We start from the raw sequence: 19,273 nt of genomic DNA, 5'->3' as shown, positions 1-19,273 counted from the left end.
ACCAAAACTGGACACAGTACTCCAAATGGGGCCTAACCAGAGCTTTATAAAGGCTCAGTAGCACAACAGTGCTTTTATATTCCAACCCTCTTGAGATAATCGACAACATTGCATTTGCTTTCTTAATCACGGACTCAACCTGCATGTTTACCTTTAGAGAATCCTCAACTAGCACTCCCAGATTCGTACTTTGGCTTTACGAATTTTCTCACCGTTTAGAAAGTAATCCATGCTTGTACTCTTTTTTTTTTTACCAAAGTGCAAGACCTCGCATTTGCTCACATTGAATTCCATCAGCCATTTCCTGGACCACTCTTCCAAACTGTCTAGATCCTTCTGCAGCTTCCCCACTTCCTCAGTACTACCTGCTTGTTCTCCTAACTTTGTTCTCTTACTTTAAGATCTTTTGTAAAATGTGGCTCATTACATAGAACTAAGTCTAGAATAACCTGCTCCCTTGTGGGCTCCATCACAAGCTGTTCCAAAAAGCCATCCTGTAAGCATTTCATGAATTCCCTTTCTTTGGATCCACTGGCAACATTATTCATCTAGTCCACCTGCATGTTGAACTCCCCCATGATCACTGTGACCTTGCCTTTCTGACATGCCCTATCTATTTTCTGGTACATCTTGCATCCCTGGTCCTGATCACTGCTGGGGCTGTCTGTTCATAACTCCCATTATGGTCTTTTTGCCTTTGTGGTTCCTCAACTCCACCCACACAGACTCCACATCATCTGACCCTATGTCATTCAGTGTCATAGATTTAATCTCATTCTTAACTAACAAGGCAACCCCACCCCCTCTGTCCGTCTCCCTGTCTTTTCGATAAATTGTAAATCCTTGAATGTTTAACTGCCAGTCTTGAATCCTCTGCAACCATGTCTCTGTGATGCCTACCACATCATAATCATTCATGATGATTTGTGTCATTAATTCAAATGCTACGAGCATTCAGGTAAAGCACCTTGATGTTAATTTTCTTATCCTCATGATTTTCAACATCTCTAGTAATATGTCCTAAGTTGTCATATATTTTTGCTTCATTTCTTGTTTGCCTTGAACATAAACCCTGCACACTTATCTTTCTACTTGACTCCATATTTCGTGTTGCTTCTCTCTTCCCCCCCCCCCCCCCCCCAACTCACAATTTTAAAGTCCTAGTGACCACCTTATTTAAACTTTTTACCAGAACACTGGTTCCAGATCAGTTCAGGTGGAGACTGTCCCATTGGTACAGATCCGTCTGGTTCCAAAACTGATGCCAATGTCCAATGAAATGGAATCCCTCTTTCCCACACCAGTCTCTTAGCCATGTGTTTAGTTCCCAATTAGCACGTGGCTCGGGCAGTAATCCAGAGATTATGGCCCTTGACCTGTTCCTCAATTTCCTTCCTAATGCTTGATAATCCCCAAACAGGTCCTCCTTCCTAGCCTTGCCTATGTTGTTAGTCCGAACGTAGATCACAACAACTGGATCCTCCCCTCCCAATTCAATATCCTTTCAAGCCGGCCGGAGATGTCCTGCACCCTTGCACCGGGCAGGCAATGCACACCATGTGGACTCCCAATCAGGCTCTCAAAGGGTACTATTAGAATAGATTAGATCCCCTACAGTGTGGAAACAGGCCCTTCGGCACAACCAGTCCACACCGACCCTCCTAAGAGTAACCCACCCAGACCCATTCCCCTAATTATACAATCCCCTATAACAACGACTTGTCTTTTTGTTCCTCCCCTTTTGAATGGCCTTTTGCACCATAGTGCTGTGGTCAGCTGGCTCATGCTGTCCACAGCCCTTTTCCTCATCCATGCAGGGAGCAGAAATCTCATACCTGTTGAACAAGATCAATGGCTGAGGCTCCTCCACTCCTGAACTCGGAATCCCCCTACCTGCCTTACTTTCAGTCGCACCCTGTTGTCCCTGATCATTAACTTAGTTTGAATTACTTAATCTACAGGGTGTAAGGGCATTATGTATCATGCAGCATTTGCTTAACATAAACTGTGCATTAACAAACAGGTTAATGTTCCACCAGGGTCACTCAGCTTCTGATCTCTTTATAATGTTTGTTCAAACATGGACTATAGAGCTAAACTCGAGTTGAAATGAGAGGACCCTTAACATCAATGACATTTAACAGTTTGTGCATCAACAAAGTTCAAATGCATTGAAATTGGAGGGAATCCCTTCCTGCTGGTCGTAGCCATGTTGCATGTAAAGTATGACTATAGTTGTTTCTTTGTCATCTATGCTTCAGCATATCTCTGTAGGTATTCTTTGGAGGGTTGTAGGCCCAACCATCTTCAGCTGCTTCACCAATGACCTTTCCTGTATTGTGCACTTTCAATGCACAATATATTCCGCACCATCCATGATTCCAGGTATTGAAGTGCTTCCGCACCAATTGCAAAAATGCATGGACACTATCTCCTAGTTTGGGCTGAAAAGTGGCAAATAAGTTTTCATGGCACTTAGATGGCAAGAATGGCAATTTCCAACAAGAGAGAATCTACCATTTTTTCTTTGACATTCAGTGGCATTATTAACCCGGGAGTTAGCAATGATCAGAAACTTATCCTGATGAACCATATGAAGACTGTGGTTACAAAAACAGTTCAGGATTTAGAAATTTTATCACAAATGATTCTTTGACTCATTTGCAGCCTGCCCACTGTCTCCAAGGCACACATGTCAGGAATGTGATGGAATAATCTCACGTTGTCGAAATGGATGCAACTGGAGCAACACAAGCTAAACTGCATTCTGGATAAAGTTGCCCACATGGCTAGTATCCCATCCAACACCTTTGACATTCACTCCCTTCACAACAGTGTACCATTTCTCAGACGCAGTTCAGCAACTCGCTTCAGGGTTCTGAGATGGCACGTTCCAAACTGTGACCTTTACCAGTTAGCTAAGAACTGGGGCAACTGGTACATGTAAATATTGTCACCTGTCAGTTCCCTTTCAAGGCATTTATTATCCTGATTTTGAACTAAATTTCTGTTTCTTCCTGTTGCTGTGTCACAATTATTGATCACTCTCCTCAACAACAGCACTGTTGGTGTTTCTAAACCATATGGTCTGCAGCAGTTCAAACTGGTAGCTCACCACCATGTTCTCAACTGCAGAATAGGCTGGACAGTAAATGTTGATCCAATCAGTGGCACCTCCATCCCAAAGTCTAAACAGATTTTGAGACCCCATTATTTACCTTGCTGAGTTGCAATCTAAAGTTTCTCTTCTCTTTCCTCTTACTCTTTCATGTCCTCTCATCTCTCTTTTCTATTTCCTTTTCCTTACTCTTCCCTACTCTTGCCCCGCATCCTCCTCCCTGTTGAATCCATGGAACAAAAGTATTATGTATGGGTTTGTCAGTAGGCAAGTACAGAAACACAGTAGAAATTGTCATTGAGCTGTAGTGTCATAAGTAGGATTCAAATTATACTTGCCAAGAGAAGTTGAGCTTTTATTTAAATTACGGTTGTGCTAACCACTTCAAAAGGTTACAGAACTAAATGGAGGCACGATTTGGGTTTTGTGGACAATACCATTATACAGTGGGTGAGATTTGAAAGGTACTAACTACAATGGCAAATGACTTATGGAAGGAATTGGGTGCAGAGGACATTGCAGCAGGGATTCCTGTAGGAATCTTCAAACTCTGGGCCGATCATTAAACAGTGGGAGATGTTGGCAGCGATTGTGGTCCAAATCCTGAAGTGATTCAGCCAAATTTGATTACCAAGTTGTTTGGTAACTTGAGTCAATGTGCATTCTATTCTGTAATAACTGACTTGGCAAATTCTCTGCCAGGTTGAGGCTTGTAATATGAATTGAGGTGTTTACCCTGGCTGAAACTTTAAATCTGTTGTTGACTTCTCAATGTTAACAATTTACAAAAAAAATGCACATGGATTCTAGGTTGTGGCATAATGGTTTTTGTTTTGCCTCATTAGCCTGGAATGGTTATGTGGTAGAGTCTGTGCAGGCAATGATAGTAATATCCCATTTCAAAATTCAGGCCAATCTAAATGAGAGGAAATGTGTAATCTAGTATTTTAAAGGAAATTTAAAGAAACAAAGAGCTGCTTCATTAGTTCATTTAACACACTTCATCATGAGTGAATAACATTAGACATGTATGTCAAGTCATAATTATTTTGGTGATATGGCCATTTACGGCTATAATTATGTAATTGCATGGTTTGGATATGTTTCCATTCTCAGACTGTATTAGCAATGCATTTTAAATTAATAGGCATTTAAAAATACATTTGTTGAACTTTTCAGTAAGAAACCATTGGGTAATATCACTCATTTCATGTATCAACTTGAGTTACAGTTTTGCTTACTCAGTTTTACCAAATTCAATAACTGCTCTTTGGAATGTTTTAAGACATCTGAAGAAACAATTCTGCTTTAAATAAAAAGAAATCAACATTTTAAAATTGAGAAAATCTTTGTCTCTTGAATTCTCTAATTGTTTCTAATTGTGAAGAAATTACTAATCACAAGTGTTTAGTATATTTACATTTTGGAAAATGTATTCAAAAGTTTACTAGATAATTGGGAGGAAGGAGTGGAAAAAAGATGCACTGGAAATTAGTAATACTGATGCACATTTCTGATATGTTATGAGACCTATGTTTTTCTTTAGTCCAGGTTAAACTGAATCTTGTGAATCCTCAAGGGAAAGCAGATTTTTTACCATTATCCGTTCCTACAATTATTTGAATTTGCTAATGGGACAGGTGCAACATATAACAATTATTATTCATGTTCTGAGCTGTAAAACATTAATCTTGTCCATTTACTTAATGTGCTTTCTTCAGAACTTGGATGTGATTAGTTTTTGTTGTGTTAAAGGTGTGCAGATGGTCATTATTATGTTTTTCTCTATTGTAATGTTGAAAGAGGCAGAACTTCATTTTTCTTCTGTAATATTGTAAAAGCAACTTTAAACTTTGCAAATGGTCAATCAGTTCTCAAATGAAATTACTATTTTGTTTTTAAAACCTGATTTTCTCAAATTTGCTATGAACAATGATCTGTTTTATGTCCTAGTATGTGACTGATGTAAGTTGGTTTAAATTAAATTATAATTATTTGGGTTTTTTTTTAAATCCATGCTACTTTGAGCATCAGATTTCTCCCAAATTTGGCGAACCATTTTGAAAATTTTTTTTCTCTCTGAATTCTGTTAAGCCAGTAATGCTAAGTAATTGAAAATAAATGTGCTGTAGTTTAACTGAAAATGGAAGACTTGGCCTTGGAGCAACTTGCTTTTCAGATGGAGGAGGTTTTCAGTCTGGAATTGTGGTGCTAGATTGGAGCTTACATGCTATGGTGTCAGTTCAACATAATCACGCAATAATGCATTGTAGAGCTGAATGCTTCAAAACTAGTAGAATTCATACACCTGTGCTGCTCCCAAGCCAGCCCCAATGTGGATGTCCAAATAGTGAAAGTGCAGTAACGTGTTTCTGTGAAAGGTCAGAATCCAATTCTTGGCCTTTGAGTATTAACGCATTCTTTTGCACTACATAATGTTCTGAAGTAAGGAGTTTAGGTCAAATATATGAAGTCATTCTACTTATTTTTTTTCTTTTTCCTCTCCTCCTGAAGATTCAGAATGGGAAGAGATATATGGTATGTGTATATTTATGGTCTGTTTGCCCATTGCCTTGATTTTTGTGTTTGCTGTTTGTGTGAAGGTGGTTTTACAGTTTTTATTTTGCCCCTAGTGCATTCATTTTCTGTTGCATGTTCTATGGCATTCAAAACAGTATGCGAAGTACATTACAATTCTAAATTCAAGAAATATTTTAAAATGAGACACTAGTAGCATGTGCTTTTATAGCCAAACTGTTCTCAAGTTTGAGGTAACATCTCTTCACTATCCTTTTAAAATAAATATAAATTCCTTCATCTAAGTTCCTCTTGTAGTTATCAACTTTATCTGGTCAGTGGCAGAATTGTTTTGACTTCCTGGATGAATGATTTCAGATTATATTCAAGGAGGTTCTGTGACATAATACACACTGTTTTGGTGTACCATGATGTTTCGAAGCATCTGACTTGATATAAAATGCATGTTACTTTTAGTTGGACAACAATCTGTTCGCTTGATGCAATTATCTTAAGGCCATGCTTTGGAGGAAAGAAACCACAATGTTGGAATTCAAGGTTATACCATGTGTCGCATGTTTTGGCTTTTTCTTTTAAAGCAGTTATTTTTCAATGACTTATGCAGATACTGTGCTCTGATCTCTAGCTTGTTAGGAGCATTATAAAACCTATAGTATTTCAAAATGTCTTTGAATATTTTCTGTGACATAGTGGAGTGGATATGAATTAAGCTGCCTGAAGTATATCTTCATAGAAAAGCTGTTTAAATTAGTTACATGATTGGTGTAGCATGTCTGTTTAACACCCATTGAGTGCAAATGCTTTAATTTCTTTATTTCCTCTTTCTCCTTGTCTGCTCTCGTCTACTTGGTTTCATTTTATCTTTTTCACCTTTATAAATGTTTGGCGTTGTTAGGGTTTTTCCCTGGAGTTTTTCTCGCACTTGTGTGCAATGAGTAAGGCTAGGTGCACCATTTAATACAATTGATAAAATAGTTTTCTTTCCCCTCACCACTGGTCAGTTACAGTTTAACGTTACTGACCTTAATTGGTTTTGTTTGTAAACAATGGAAGCTTCACATCTTCTGTCACTATCAGTTACGTAATTCAGCAAGTTGACTTGAGATTTTTGGCTAATTTGGATTGAATGTTACTTTAGGCAAGGGGTACAAATTTGAGGCCAGATGGCTCTGATGCCACGTTCTAAGTACATTGCTTAAATCTTAATTTAGCAGTTGCTAAATACTGATACAAGGGAAACGACATTCCAGGATTTGGTTCACATTTTTATCAGAAACCATCAAACGTTAGTGTTTTGAAGGCAATGGGTGGCTGGATGAAGTATCCTGTTGTAGTCTATTTGTTAACATTAGTGAGGTCCTTTTAGGACTAATTCCATCACTTTGTTCCCTTGTTCCTGGTCCTTTTTTCTGCAGTGACAGTTAAAGAAGACTGGTCTGTTTCGACATTGGCAGTTTCATGAAAACCTGCAGCCATGACATGTTGCCCTGCTTCCTTGCTGTTATACCTCCTTTTTGTGGAACTAAATGAACCTGCAAAAGGGCTCAATGGAAACACCTGGTGAAAATGGAAATTCAAGAGATTTGTGAACTGAAATCAAATTTACCTGTAGTCATATGCTAGGATTTTTATCAGCTGTCTTCTGTAGATCCAAATTTATATTTGGCTTAACCTTCAATTTTATAGGCAGTAGTGCAAATTAATTATTTAGCACCTAATTGCACTGTCTTTCTTCCGAAAAAAACAACCCTTAAATAATGGTTGGTATTTTGCATTTCCTGGTTCTGTAGACAGCATATGTTGGCTGCAGTCTTTCCATATATTGTCATAAGTATTACTGAAACATAGTACCTTTCTTAGTTGTGGGAAGTCAGGAAAGGTGCATACTGTTTAATCTTCCTTTCCCCATTATGGAATTTGGGAACATAACTAATGGAAGACTATAGATATATGAAGATGATCATTAAGTCATTTATGGTACTGAAGGCAGCATCCAGCTCTTTGTGAAGCAGTTCAATCAGTGCTTCTTTCTTGCTGTACACCCATAGTTCTATAGATTGCACATTTTTCAAGTGCTTCTCTAATTTCCTGTTGAAATCATTGTTCTTTGTTTTTATTGACCTTGTAATGATCTACAAAATGTAGATCATAGTCATTTGCTAAAATGAAAAGCAATTTCTCCCTCTTGTTCCCCTCTCTTTCCCTGCCCCTCAAAAAAAAGTCTCATTTGAATCTTTGCTCTGGGGTGGTTATGGACAGTTTTATCATGTCCATCTCTATCTGAACCTACCATTTCCTCTGTCAAATATGCTCTCAATCTGTTTAGCTCGAAGAATAAACCCAACTTTGCCAAGCCAATATTGGTTCCAGTGTTGTCCAGTTGCCCTCCCTCAATCGAAGCAAAGCACTCAATCTAGTTTCACCTCCTTCATCTTTATTCTGGGCCCTGGAGAGGGAGAGAATAATCGCCTGTGTGCACAGAGACATGAGTTTATGATCTTCTCTGGAACAGCAATTTCTCAATGATAGTCATTTTACAGGGAGGAGCATCCAGATAAGGCAACATACATATTAATTGGGTGACCAGTACAATCAACGAGTATCCATAGTAGAGACCAAGCCCTTTATGATTATGCAATGAATGTTCTTAACCATGTTAACTGGATTCGTACAACGGATACTTTTCCTCTTGTTAGCTGACCTTGCGTACTGAATGCTTCCAATATTGTTAAATGGCTGTACATAATGACTGCTTTTCCACCTTGTTAACCCATTACCCTTGCCTCCAGCACCCCATTGTTAACTGTAAGCTCTTATCTGATCTGAGTCCTGCTCAGCTGAACTTCTTGTTTCACAAAACTCAGAACTTAACTCTTTCCCTGCCTGCTCATACCCTGTACACATTCTCACCAGGAGTGGGAGAGTTTAGGTGCATTCTGGTAAATCTCCTCTGCACCTCTTCATGCCCCCCCTCATTATTCTTCCCAAAGTATATTGACTAAAATTGGATGCAAGACTTGACGTGTGATTTAACTAAAGTTATGCTGCTGCTACATAAATCTCAGTAGCTTTTATTTTCAGTATATCTATGAATCTCAAGAGCTTACATACCTAAATGCTTTGTCCAATATGTCCTGCTACCTTCAAAGATTATTATGCATGCAATCTACACTCCTTCAATCCCTGCATACACAGACTGTATCTCAAATCTTTGTGTTTCAAATGCTTAACTTTGTGTGTGCTGATGTAAAGCATGAAATCAACTGCAGAGTTTGTTTAGAGGCATAGAGCACAAAATTTGAAATGGAAAAAGACTGATCACAGTAATAGGTTCAGTTTTGAGTCCACCCTTTTAGGGAGATAATAAGTAATGTGAAGTAGATATACCAAAATAACACTAGCCATGGGACAGCTCCAGTTATGAAGAAGATTTTACTTAGTGGGATTATTTCCATCAGAGCGGAGACCCCCTGAGTTGTAGTTTTTTTTAAAAAACAATGCTAAGTTTTAGTGGAGGAAAATACCTTGTTTGATACTTGAGCTCGTGTGATCGATCAGTGAATTTTGTATAATAAACTGATTTGATAGTGTTTTTTTTTAAAACGTGCTCGGCATGGTTATTGTGGTCATGTGCAATTCTACTGCTGCTGATGACTTATTGTGTCTCCTGGAAAACCAGTTTTGTGCACTTAGTCTGATGGTAACACAGTAAACTTATTATTACCTGGCACCAATGGGACCAGGAGTGTGGCAATTGTCAAAGTCCACATAATCATGCAAAAACACACATTAACTAACAGAAACATGATGTGGGCTATGCTAATTACTGTTAAACTTTATTTACAGCACAAATCACTTAAATAATAATGCAACTTTGCATTTAATAAAACATACTGGCAGAAAGCCTCACTCGCACCCTCAACCAACTACTTGGACATTTTGATAGATCTCACATTTGAGGAAAAATTCAATCAAAATTAAATTAACCATTGATCTTTTGTGTGGTCATTCAATTGAACAACATGCATATTTATGTAGAGGTAAATAAATTAAAAGCTATAATAATTGGACCAAATAATACAGCAAACATCACAGTATTTGAAGTATAGAATCTTTGCCAGTTATCGAGAATACACTGGTTCATAAGGTGCCAGTTAAAACGAAAGTTTGTTTACGACATAACACAACACAATTAACCCTCTGTGGCATTGAGACTTCTGTCTGCATAATGGCAGTGCATTCATCATTTTGCTTGTTCAAACAAAGGGGTGTCTCAATGTTGACTACTCGGTCAAAAAATTACTTTTGAGATTCCCTTGACACTTGATGCTGACTCAGTTTTGCAGCTGTGTCCTTGATTTAATCAACGTTTTTGAGACTGAGACAATTATTACTTTCAAGGTAAAATGTGATAAATATTTGAAGCAGAGGAGTAATGTTAGGATGGGGGGCGGGGGAGGGTGAAGAATGATTTACTAATTTTGGCAAAGAGCAAGAGTAGTAGTCCATAAGGCTGCTGGTTTTCTGTAAACTAGTACAGTTCTATAGGTCATTGGGCACTTGAGAATGGAAACATGTGACACTTGGTGCTGCTGGAAAGGCTAGCATTTGTTGCCCTTTGTTGACTTTCCTTGGAAGGTGCTGGTTCTTGATGTTACGCACTGGATCCATACTGAAACATTGAAACAAGTGAACTGTTTTACTTTCAATGGTGTCGAACCTGTGTTCTTGGAGCCACAACCATTGGACAAATAGAGTTTTCCATCGTACGAGGAGAGTCGCGGGTTTGAAAGGTGATGCCAGAAGAACCTTAGTGAATTACTGCAGTGCATCTAGTAAATGGTACACACTACTGTTGCAGAACGTTAATGTTGCATCCCTAAAGGACAGTAGGGAGTCAGATGAGTTTTCACAACAATTGGTTGTAGTTAGGTAGTCCTCATTAGGCTGGCTTTGCAATTTCAGATTTTCAAAAAAGAAATTCTGATTTCACCGTCTGACATGGTTAGTTTCAAATTTGACTTGAGCTTTGTAGATGGATAATCTTGGGAAGGGTATGGGGGTGGTCAGGAAGTGACTGCAGAATTCCTGGCCTTTTGATTTGCTTTTGTAGTTAGTCCAGTTTAGGACTCACTTATCACTGTTTATCCTTTGTTTGGCATGCACGTGAAACTGTTTTGTAGCTTCATTAGGTTCACATATCACTTTTAGGTAAGCCTGGTCTTGGTACTGATCATGCCCTCCTGCATTCTTCAAGTTGTGTAGGGCGGACATTAGTTGTCACACGTGGGTTCAAGGCTGGATATTGTCCAGATTTTGCATATAAATCTGGACTGCCTCCATATCCGAGGAGTCACCAATAGTCCTGAACATCATGTCGTTATCTAAAAGCAAAGTACTGCGGATGCTGGAGATGTGAAGTTCCAACTCAATGTTGTAAACTGAGAATTGGTGAATAAATGCCAGTAAATAGTGCTATTAAAGCCATTTTTATTACAGTGCTGAATGAAAATAAAGAGTGGACTGATTATAGATTGAATTGGATTTGTCCTTTTAGGTGAAAGAACATTTCCTGGGAAATTTCCATTTTTTCTGATAGATGGAAATATAATTTATTGTCTGGGTATGGAGGCAGCTGATGATTAACAAGAAGCACATTTACCTATATTTTTACCTTCTACTATGATGCTTCATGGGATCTGGAATCAATGTTAAGACCTTTTAATGTTAGGGCCACTCCCTCATGAGTGTGCAACTATATGAGAGACTGTCACTGTCTGTCCAAAATATGGGACAAGATGTATCTACAGATGAGGATTTTTCTGGGCCATTAACCTAAAGGCATGATTTGGTGAATATGACGATGGTTTCTGTGAAAAGACGCGGAGATTGTCCGAGACGGCTTGCGCAAGTCTCTAGATATTAGTTGGGGTTGTTTGGGGTCTTTGTTTCTGGAATGCTAAATCTGACGCCTGTGTTGATACTCAATGTTCTATCCGATTTTATTCTCACTACTGTTAGTCTTAGTAGTTTGGCACAGCTCACTATCTTGGTAGGCCATTTCAGAGGGCAGTTAAAACATAACTATCTTGTAGATCTGGACACCCACCAGTTCCAGAGCCAGGGTTTTGCTTTGAGGATATGGGGTAGGCCATTTAGGACTGAGATGAGAAATTTCTTCACCCAGTGAATGGTGAGCCTGTGGGATTCTCTGCCATAGTATGTGTGCTTGAGGTCAAAGGTTAAATGTTTTCTAGGAGGAGCCTGATCAAGCTCTTGGAGCTGAAGGAATCAAAGGGCATTGGGAGAAAGTGGGAAAAGCATGTTGAGTTGGATGATCCACCTTGGTTATATTAAATGGAGCAATTGAAAGGGCTAAATAACCTATTCCTTTCCTATTCTCTTTGTTCCCTAAATTCATCAACTTCCCCATACAATCTACTACTTACATGATCACCACCACTGACATTAGTTTTGTAATCCATGTTTATTGAATTAACTGAAGTTGATTTCCTTAGTTGCTGTGGTGGGATTTGATAGTATTTCCAAATCCTTTGACTCAACCTCCTGAATTAATAGTCCAGTCATATCATAACTCTACTATTGTTCATATTCTCAAAGTATTTTCGGTAAGAATCAAAATCACGAATCCTGTTGGTACCTTTCTAACAGAATCAACTAAACAGTTAAATTAAGTGTAAACAAAATGTAAAATTCCTAGTAACAAATCTGATCTATTAAAACAAAAATGGTCAATATTTCTAAACTTGTTAATGGTGTTAATTTGGTAAATTTGAAACTACTGTCTGGTACTTAACTGAACCTAGTTATCTCCGGATAATTAAAATGTGATCTGAAATATTATTTTCTCACTTTTAAACCTCCAAAATAAGTTAACTTTTAAACAATATGTGCTTGCCAATTTCCTATCTCCCCTCCATATGCCAACACAATGGTATAGTTCATTGCTCAGTGACCCTCTTTCTTGCTGTTAGGTTACTTGTCAGCAACGCCTATACACATTCCTGAAGCAGTATATCTCCAGTTATCACTAAGAACCCTGATTGATTTTTGTTTCCCTTCTGTAACAATATTACATTTAATTTTGATGCCACCTCACCAACCTGGCTGTTAACGACTAATTTAGATTAGTAGTAGTGAAAGTTGGGAATAATGACCATTGTGCTTCTGGTAATTGTGGGATAGATTTACAGTGTAAGCATGGTGGTCTCCTCCAGAAATGCCCTTGAATAGATACCAATTATGTTTGATGTCAGTTAAAGTGGTCATCTTAACGTGGTCATCTTAACAGACTGCATTTATAACATTTGTGTCAGCAAATGCATATTTCTCCTCCGTTCTATGAAATTAGATTAATTTTATCTTGTCGCTGAAAATGTCAGAATGAAGATATGTCAAATCTGCAAGTGGTCCACTCCTTTCTGGCGAAGAGGTTTTTTTTCCTCTGTTCTCGTGACATCTGAGGATATTATTTTACCTGACAGGTTTGCAGCTGAGACTGGTTATGCAGAATGGAGGAATTTTTATTATTATTCTGGGATTGTTTGCAGATAATGGTGTAAATATTAGAGTAGAAACAAAGGCTTAAATCTTAATTTTCCAGTATGTTCCAAAGCTAAAAATGTAGCTCTGAATCTTTTCTGTTTCCATAGCTTTACTCGATCTGAAATTCTTTTGCCTTGTGGTTACAAGGTTTGCTTGTTGAATTTTTTTATTCCAAATCATAGGCTTTGTGATGTTTTAGCTGAAAACCTCCTCTTTCTTGCTTACACCTGCTTAAAACTACTCACTGGGTTCTTCTGAATGGAAAATCTTTTGTATTATGCTCCCCTGCAGGCAAACACTCAAATTGTGTTGTCCTGAAGTATTTTCTTTTTAGACTAACAGTACGAGGTAGTTTTGTACAAATCAGGCATTTTGTTTTTATTTGCACTTGTGCAATTTAGGACAGGATTGTCCACTTTTTCAGAGATGTGTATCATCCTGAGTGCCCTTTTAGGTATACGAGAACTTGTTACCTGCCTTCTAAACTATTTGATTTGTTGTGTTTTAAGAACTTTTTGATTTCTGACTTTCAGCAGCTAAATTATAAAGCCAGGTGGAGCTACCTTACCATTTTGGATTCAGCAGGTTGCCAATCTTAGGTAGTTTTTGATCCTCTAACTGGGCGGCACAGTGGCTCAGTGGTTAGCATTGCTGCCTGACAGCGCCAGGGACCTGGGTTCAGTTCCCGCCTTGAGTGACTGTCTGTGTGGGGTTTGTGCATTCTCCTCGTGTCTGCATGAGTTTCCTCTGGGTGTTCGGATTTTTCACAATCCAAAGATGTGCAGGTCAGATGAATTGGCAGTGCTAAATTGCCCATAGTGTTAGGTGCATTAGTCAAGGGTAAATATAGGATACGGCAATGGGTCTGGGTGAGTTACTCTTCGGACAGTCAGTGTGGACTTGTTGGGCCGAAGGGTCGGTTTCCGTACTGTAGGGAATGTAAATCTAAAAATTTTATTTGAAGAGGGATGCATGTTGGTTTGTAGTAGGAAAGCTGAATAATTGATCTTTGTAGAAGTTGCAAAGCAGTTGTTATGATAGTTCTACTTTAAACAAATGGTGACTAAATCAATTAAAATGTTGCCTTTGTGATTAACAATTTTATTCAACAACTTGTTCTATTCTTCTGAATTACCATTCTTGTCATTTAACACAAGGTTTAAAGCATTAGGTAGCACTGCGTGTTCAATTTTATTGATAATGTTGCTTTTGCTGCTGAGATTATCAACTTATGGAAGTATTATTTTGCTACTTTTTTCAAATTACTCTATCCCAAATTAAACAATATATTTGCTGTAGATGCATTGGGCTTGTAACCAGTGGCGTTTAGAAGAATGAGAGAGGATCTTGTAACATGCAGTATCCTGAAAGGAAGGGACTTAAATGGTGGATGTTTCGCCTTATGAGAGAAGCTAGAACAAGTAGCAAGATTTTAAAAATGAGATGTCTCCTATGTGAGACAAGTGAACATTTTTGAGTGTCATTTGTCTGTAGAATTCACTTCCCCAGAGAGCACCAGGGGAGTCAAGGTTATAGAGGTAGACAGGAAAATAGATATGAGGTCACAATCAGATGGGTCATGATCTTAACACATGGTGAATGGAGGTTGTGGGGTTGAATGACTTGTTCATATTTTGCATGTACATATGTTTTGAAAGTGCACATCACAGTCACAGAGGTGTGCAAAATAATTTTTGTCATCAGTATGACTAAGTCAGTACAGTCATCAGCCTGAATCCAAGTGACTTCAGTTTTAGAAGGGTTCCTTAAACATTGGTGCCCTAATCTCAGGACAGTGTCTTTCCTGGAATTCACCTCATCCATGTTTGGCCAAGACTGGAGCAGCATGCCCATGGTGAAACTAAAACTGCATTTTAATAAGCAGACTACGTTAACCTAACTGCTACTTGGTAGCACAGTTCACATGTTTGTCAGGTGATTGTTGCTTAAGAATAGACTGATATGATATTTGGCCAAATTAGGTCTGCCCTCTTTAGTGAAAAAGACAACCAAGTAACCTTCTGTTTTTTTTTGTCTGGTACCTTGTAGATGGCAGTGTAGCTATGCTGGAAAATTGACTCGGGACCTAGCTGGTTCTGGAACATAAATTTCCAGCATGACTAATTTTGTCAGGGCCCATAACCATCCTTGGATCCACTGAGTTTGTTTTTAATTGTTTGAGTAGATCAGCAACTCATAAATGTGCCTGGGACTATTCACGGTATGCATTTCATTCATTGAACCAGACTGGTTGCCTGGCTTGGTGGTTAGGAAAGACTGAGGGAGCACCCAGGCCATGAAGCGAGAGATTATGTTGGAATATAGTTCTGCTGTTGGTCTGTAGTGCCTTGTGAATGCCATCCTTTGAGCTGCTAAACCTTTTCTGGAGTCCATTGCAATCAGCTCAACAGTGGAGACAAACGACATGATGGACAGTCTCTACAGTGTGAAGAGGGGACTTGTTCTTCAAAAGGACAGTGCAGTAGTTGCTCCTGCCAATGTTTCTTGTATGTACATTTTGCAATTTACAGATTGGTGCGGGTGAGATCAAGTAGGTTTCTTTCTTGTGAAGATTTTTACCACCTAACAAAGGCCTAGCAATGTCTTTCAAGGCTGAGTCAGTTTGGTGAGTGGGTTGAGATTTTGAACCACAGTTTTTGATGAACATTGAGATCCTTTGATGTGTTTAGCCCTTATTGTGAGTACTTTTTGATGTAAAGCAATACTAATTCATCATCAAAGGAGGGCCATAGGTAGTGAGCAGTAGGCTCCCTTGTCTGTTTGACTAGATTTTTAGACTTCATCAGACTCTGAATTAATGCTGAAGTATCCCAGGTTCCTCTTTCCTGACTATAAATCACTGTTATCACTACTGATAACTCTGTATACCTATAGTAGTTGATAGGGGAAATCAAGAATGTTGGCAGAGAGATACAGTTCTACTAATATGATTTGTGTTGGGCTGTTACTTAACTAAACCGTGAACCATCTCTTCTAACTTTGGCACAAAACCTTGATATTAAAAAGACTTTGCAGGGAATACTGGGTTGAATGTACCTTGGTTGTACTCTGTACCTAGGTTGATCCTGAGTGATCATCTGCTTTAATTTCTTAGATTTTAAAATAAAAATAAATTGTTTGATGGGTTGTTTCCAAGGGAATTTGATAATCAACCACATTACTGTGGTCTTACAGTCGCGTATTCGGCCAGACTAAATGAGCACAAAGGATGCATAAACTAGTGATGCCATGTGCCAGATTGGACTGCAGATGAACCAGAGTACTATTGATAGGCTGGTTGGGTTAATGGAACTGAAAGGGATCAGTGGAGAACCTTCCAAAGATAAAAGGTTCTAATTCTTGACGTTGCTGTATATGTTCCTCGAGGTTGAAATCTTCAATGGAAGAGGTCGAGGCTTATTTCTACCTTGACTTCTGACCTTTTTCAATTCCATTATTGGCCCACAAATTGCTGTCAAAACAATGTTTAGATTAATTCTGTTTACCATATTCAAATGAAAGTGACTAGCAACTCCAGGCAATGCAGGGGCAAGATGTAACACAGGAATTGAAAAGTTGTCTAAGATGTACTGTTCCAAAATTGGCTTTGCAAGCTTGGTAGTGTGCAGTCTGGCTCCTCTTCAGATTGTAATGAGTGGCATGAATTACAGACATGTATGAGCAAAGGTGTTTTAGCAATTTCAAATCCAAGTACCCTTAATATTGTAAAAAGAGCTAATTCCTTCCAGTTAACTTCTCTGGGCCTCAAAATGAGCTACTAAAATCTCATTTCCTTCATTTGTTTAAGATCAAAATCTCTTTCCTTCACTCTCCTTAGTTCATCTGTTAATCTAATTTGTTTTACTACTTTCTTTCCTTAATGTTAAATTCACCATTCCATCTTGTCCTCCTTGGTTCAGATGAACTGTTCATTCGACAATGCTTCAGTCTCATTGGTTAAAGAAATATACTTGTATGCCTTCGTCATTCAAATTCTCGATGTCCTTGAGAGGGTACCTTGTCATTTCAACCTTGTGCTTTCAGTAATAGACCAGGCCAGGTTTAATAGTGGATGCTATTTATTGACTGGTTAAAGGAGTTGTGGACCAATTTTTATATTGGAATATTTGAATGCTGCTTATGGAGTTATTTTCAGACAATATAGATGTAATACCAAATTTAACAAAAGTTGTATTTTTTTAAAATATTGGAAGCCAAATTCTGACGACCTTTTGATGTGTACATATGTATTTTGTGTGTCTAAGTATATATTTAGTTTTCCTTTTTTGAAAGGTGGCATTAAAACTTCATCCACACCTTTCCCAGATCATGCATTCTAGATCATAGGTGTTTTATTTAAAAATAAATCACCTATTTTTTTGACAATTAATTGGAATTTGTTCTCTACTTAACAACTCCCTGGCTGAAATGTTTCTTCTTATTTGCTGTATCAACATGCTTTGTAATTTTGATATTCCTTATGTAAGATTTGTTAGATTAATTCTGAATGAACTGCCAGCACAATTCAGATAGACTTTTCATTCGCCAGCTTAACTTTCAATTATGTAATATGTTAACTTGGGTTTAGTTAAACTCTTTGCATAGTTACTGAGATGTTCTAAGTGTTTAGAAAAGCTGGAAATCTGAAATATAAGAACAACAGCTGCTGAGTATTTGGCAGCATTTTTCAAGAGAAACAGTTCAAGTTTCAATGATGGCCTTTCATCTGAACTCTGGTTTTCTTATTTCTCTAACAAGAATAAATGCGATTCCAAATAATTAACTTAACATCTTTTTATTTTGTCGTTAATTTTATTGTTTTGATTTAAATTGAGAAATGATTGAAGATAAAGCTGTAGACATTTTTAATATGAGGGAAATTTTAAGTGAGCAAATCATGTTATCCATTGGTCATTGTTTAATACCAAACTGGTACTAAATTAAAATCTATCTTGTGGTATAGAATCTAAATGAGGAAGCAAAAAAGCACAGTATTTAATTCAAAGTGAAATAATGTACACGTGAAATCTGCAGTTCAGGAGAGATGGGATTCCAAGCAAGACAGACAAGTATAATGATTCTTAACATGTTTCAACAATAGCTTGCGGAAAAATGAGAGGTAGCACTTGTAAAGTTACATTTTTAGGGTCAAAGCCAATAATTAAAAGTCTGGCACACTATTAAAAAACTGATGTATCCCAATGCAAGTGAATTTAACATTTTTTTGCATGCTGGTGGGTAACGAGTGGGAAAGAACTGCAATTTTTTGCCAAATTATGAAGGAACAAGTTGAGCAGCAACTTTAGGATTTCCACATTTAACTGTGCACACTTGGATGCTGACAGTTGCTCCATAATGGTGAATGCTTTTCCTTTTAACAAAATCTGAACTAGTATATTTGTTGAAGTTCAATGGTCTTTGTTAAGTAAATGTGTTATCGATTTCAGCCAGGTACTATCCTATTTATGCTCCTTGCTGGCAGCTTGGTGGGTTTTAAAAAAGCACACTGATGATTGCTGCATGTACCCCAAAGTTTTCCAAATGTGGTTAAATACCTGTGAGGAGCTGTACTCAGTTATCATACTGAAGCTTTTCTTTCTGGCTTCAGGTCAAAAACTGTAGGTCTGCAGCACAGTTTTGTGGCACTATAAAGTGAAAATCACTTTCAGCAATAAGTCTTCAGTAGTAAGATATCCAAACTATGGGCATCATCTTATTATGTACTGAAAATAGTTGATGTTGTCAGCTTAATGTCTGAGGTGACAAGTATCTGTTCCCCACTACTAACGTTCCTTGCCTTGAGTGCAGTGTTACATTTTAAAGTATAATGGAATCATTTAACTTTCTTAGCAGTGGCCTTCAGTATAATGCTGGAAGTAACTCTAGAAGCTCAAGGAAGAATGAGGTTCTGCATAGGGAATGTTAGTTTTGATTCTAACTGAATTATTTCATAGTTCCACAAAAATACGTATTTAAGTACTTGTCACCTTTTTTAACTTTTAACTTTTTGTACTGTATGGAGGATCATCAGGCTTCTAAATATTTTCAAAA

General features: G+C 37.9%; 1 protein-coding gene across 18 annotated transcripts in view; it reads left to right on the top strand.

Annotated features, from left to right (window-relative positions):
- Positions 1 to 19,273, top strand: part of ankhd1 (ankyrin repeat and KH domain containing 1) — a 159,478-nt gene that overhangs the window by 55,161 nt on the left and 85,044 nt on the right. For 10 of the 18 annotated variants that reach the window (XM_043703618.2, XM_043703617.2, XM_043703616.2 and 7 more), the window contains exon 3: positions 5,633 to 5,656. The exons of the other annotated variants lie outside the window; for them this stretch is intronic. In XM_043703618.2, the coding sequence (XP_043559553.2) occupies positions 5,633 to 5,656 (24 nt within the window). The remainder of the gene's footprint in view (positions 1 to 5,632; positions 5,657 to 19,273) is intronic. 18 annotated transcript variants of the gene reach the window in all.

Source organism: Chiloscyllium plagiosum, unplaced genomic scaffold, assembly GCF_037043375.1.
Source record: "Chiloscyllium plagiosum isolate Xiang-an unplaced genomic scaffold, Cpla_swu_hap1 HiC_scaffold_16, whole genome shotgun sequence".
In the NCBI taxonomy this organism is placed as follows: domain Eukaryota; kingdom Metazoa; phylum Chordata; class Chondrichthyes; order Orectolobiformes; family Hemiscylliidae; genus Chiloscyllium; species Chiloscyllium plagiosum.
This window is presented reverse-complemented; position numbering and strand designations above follow the sequence as displayed.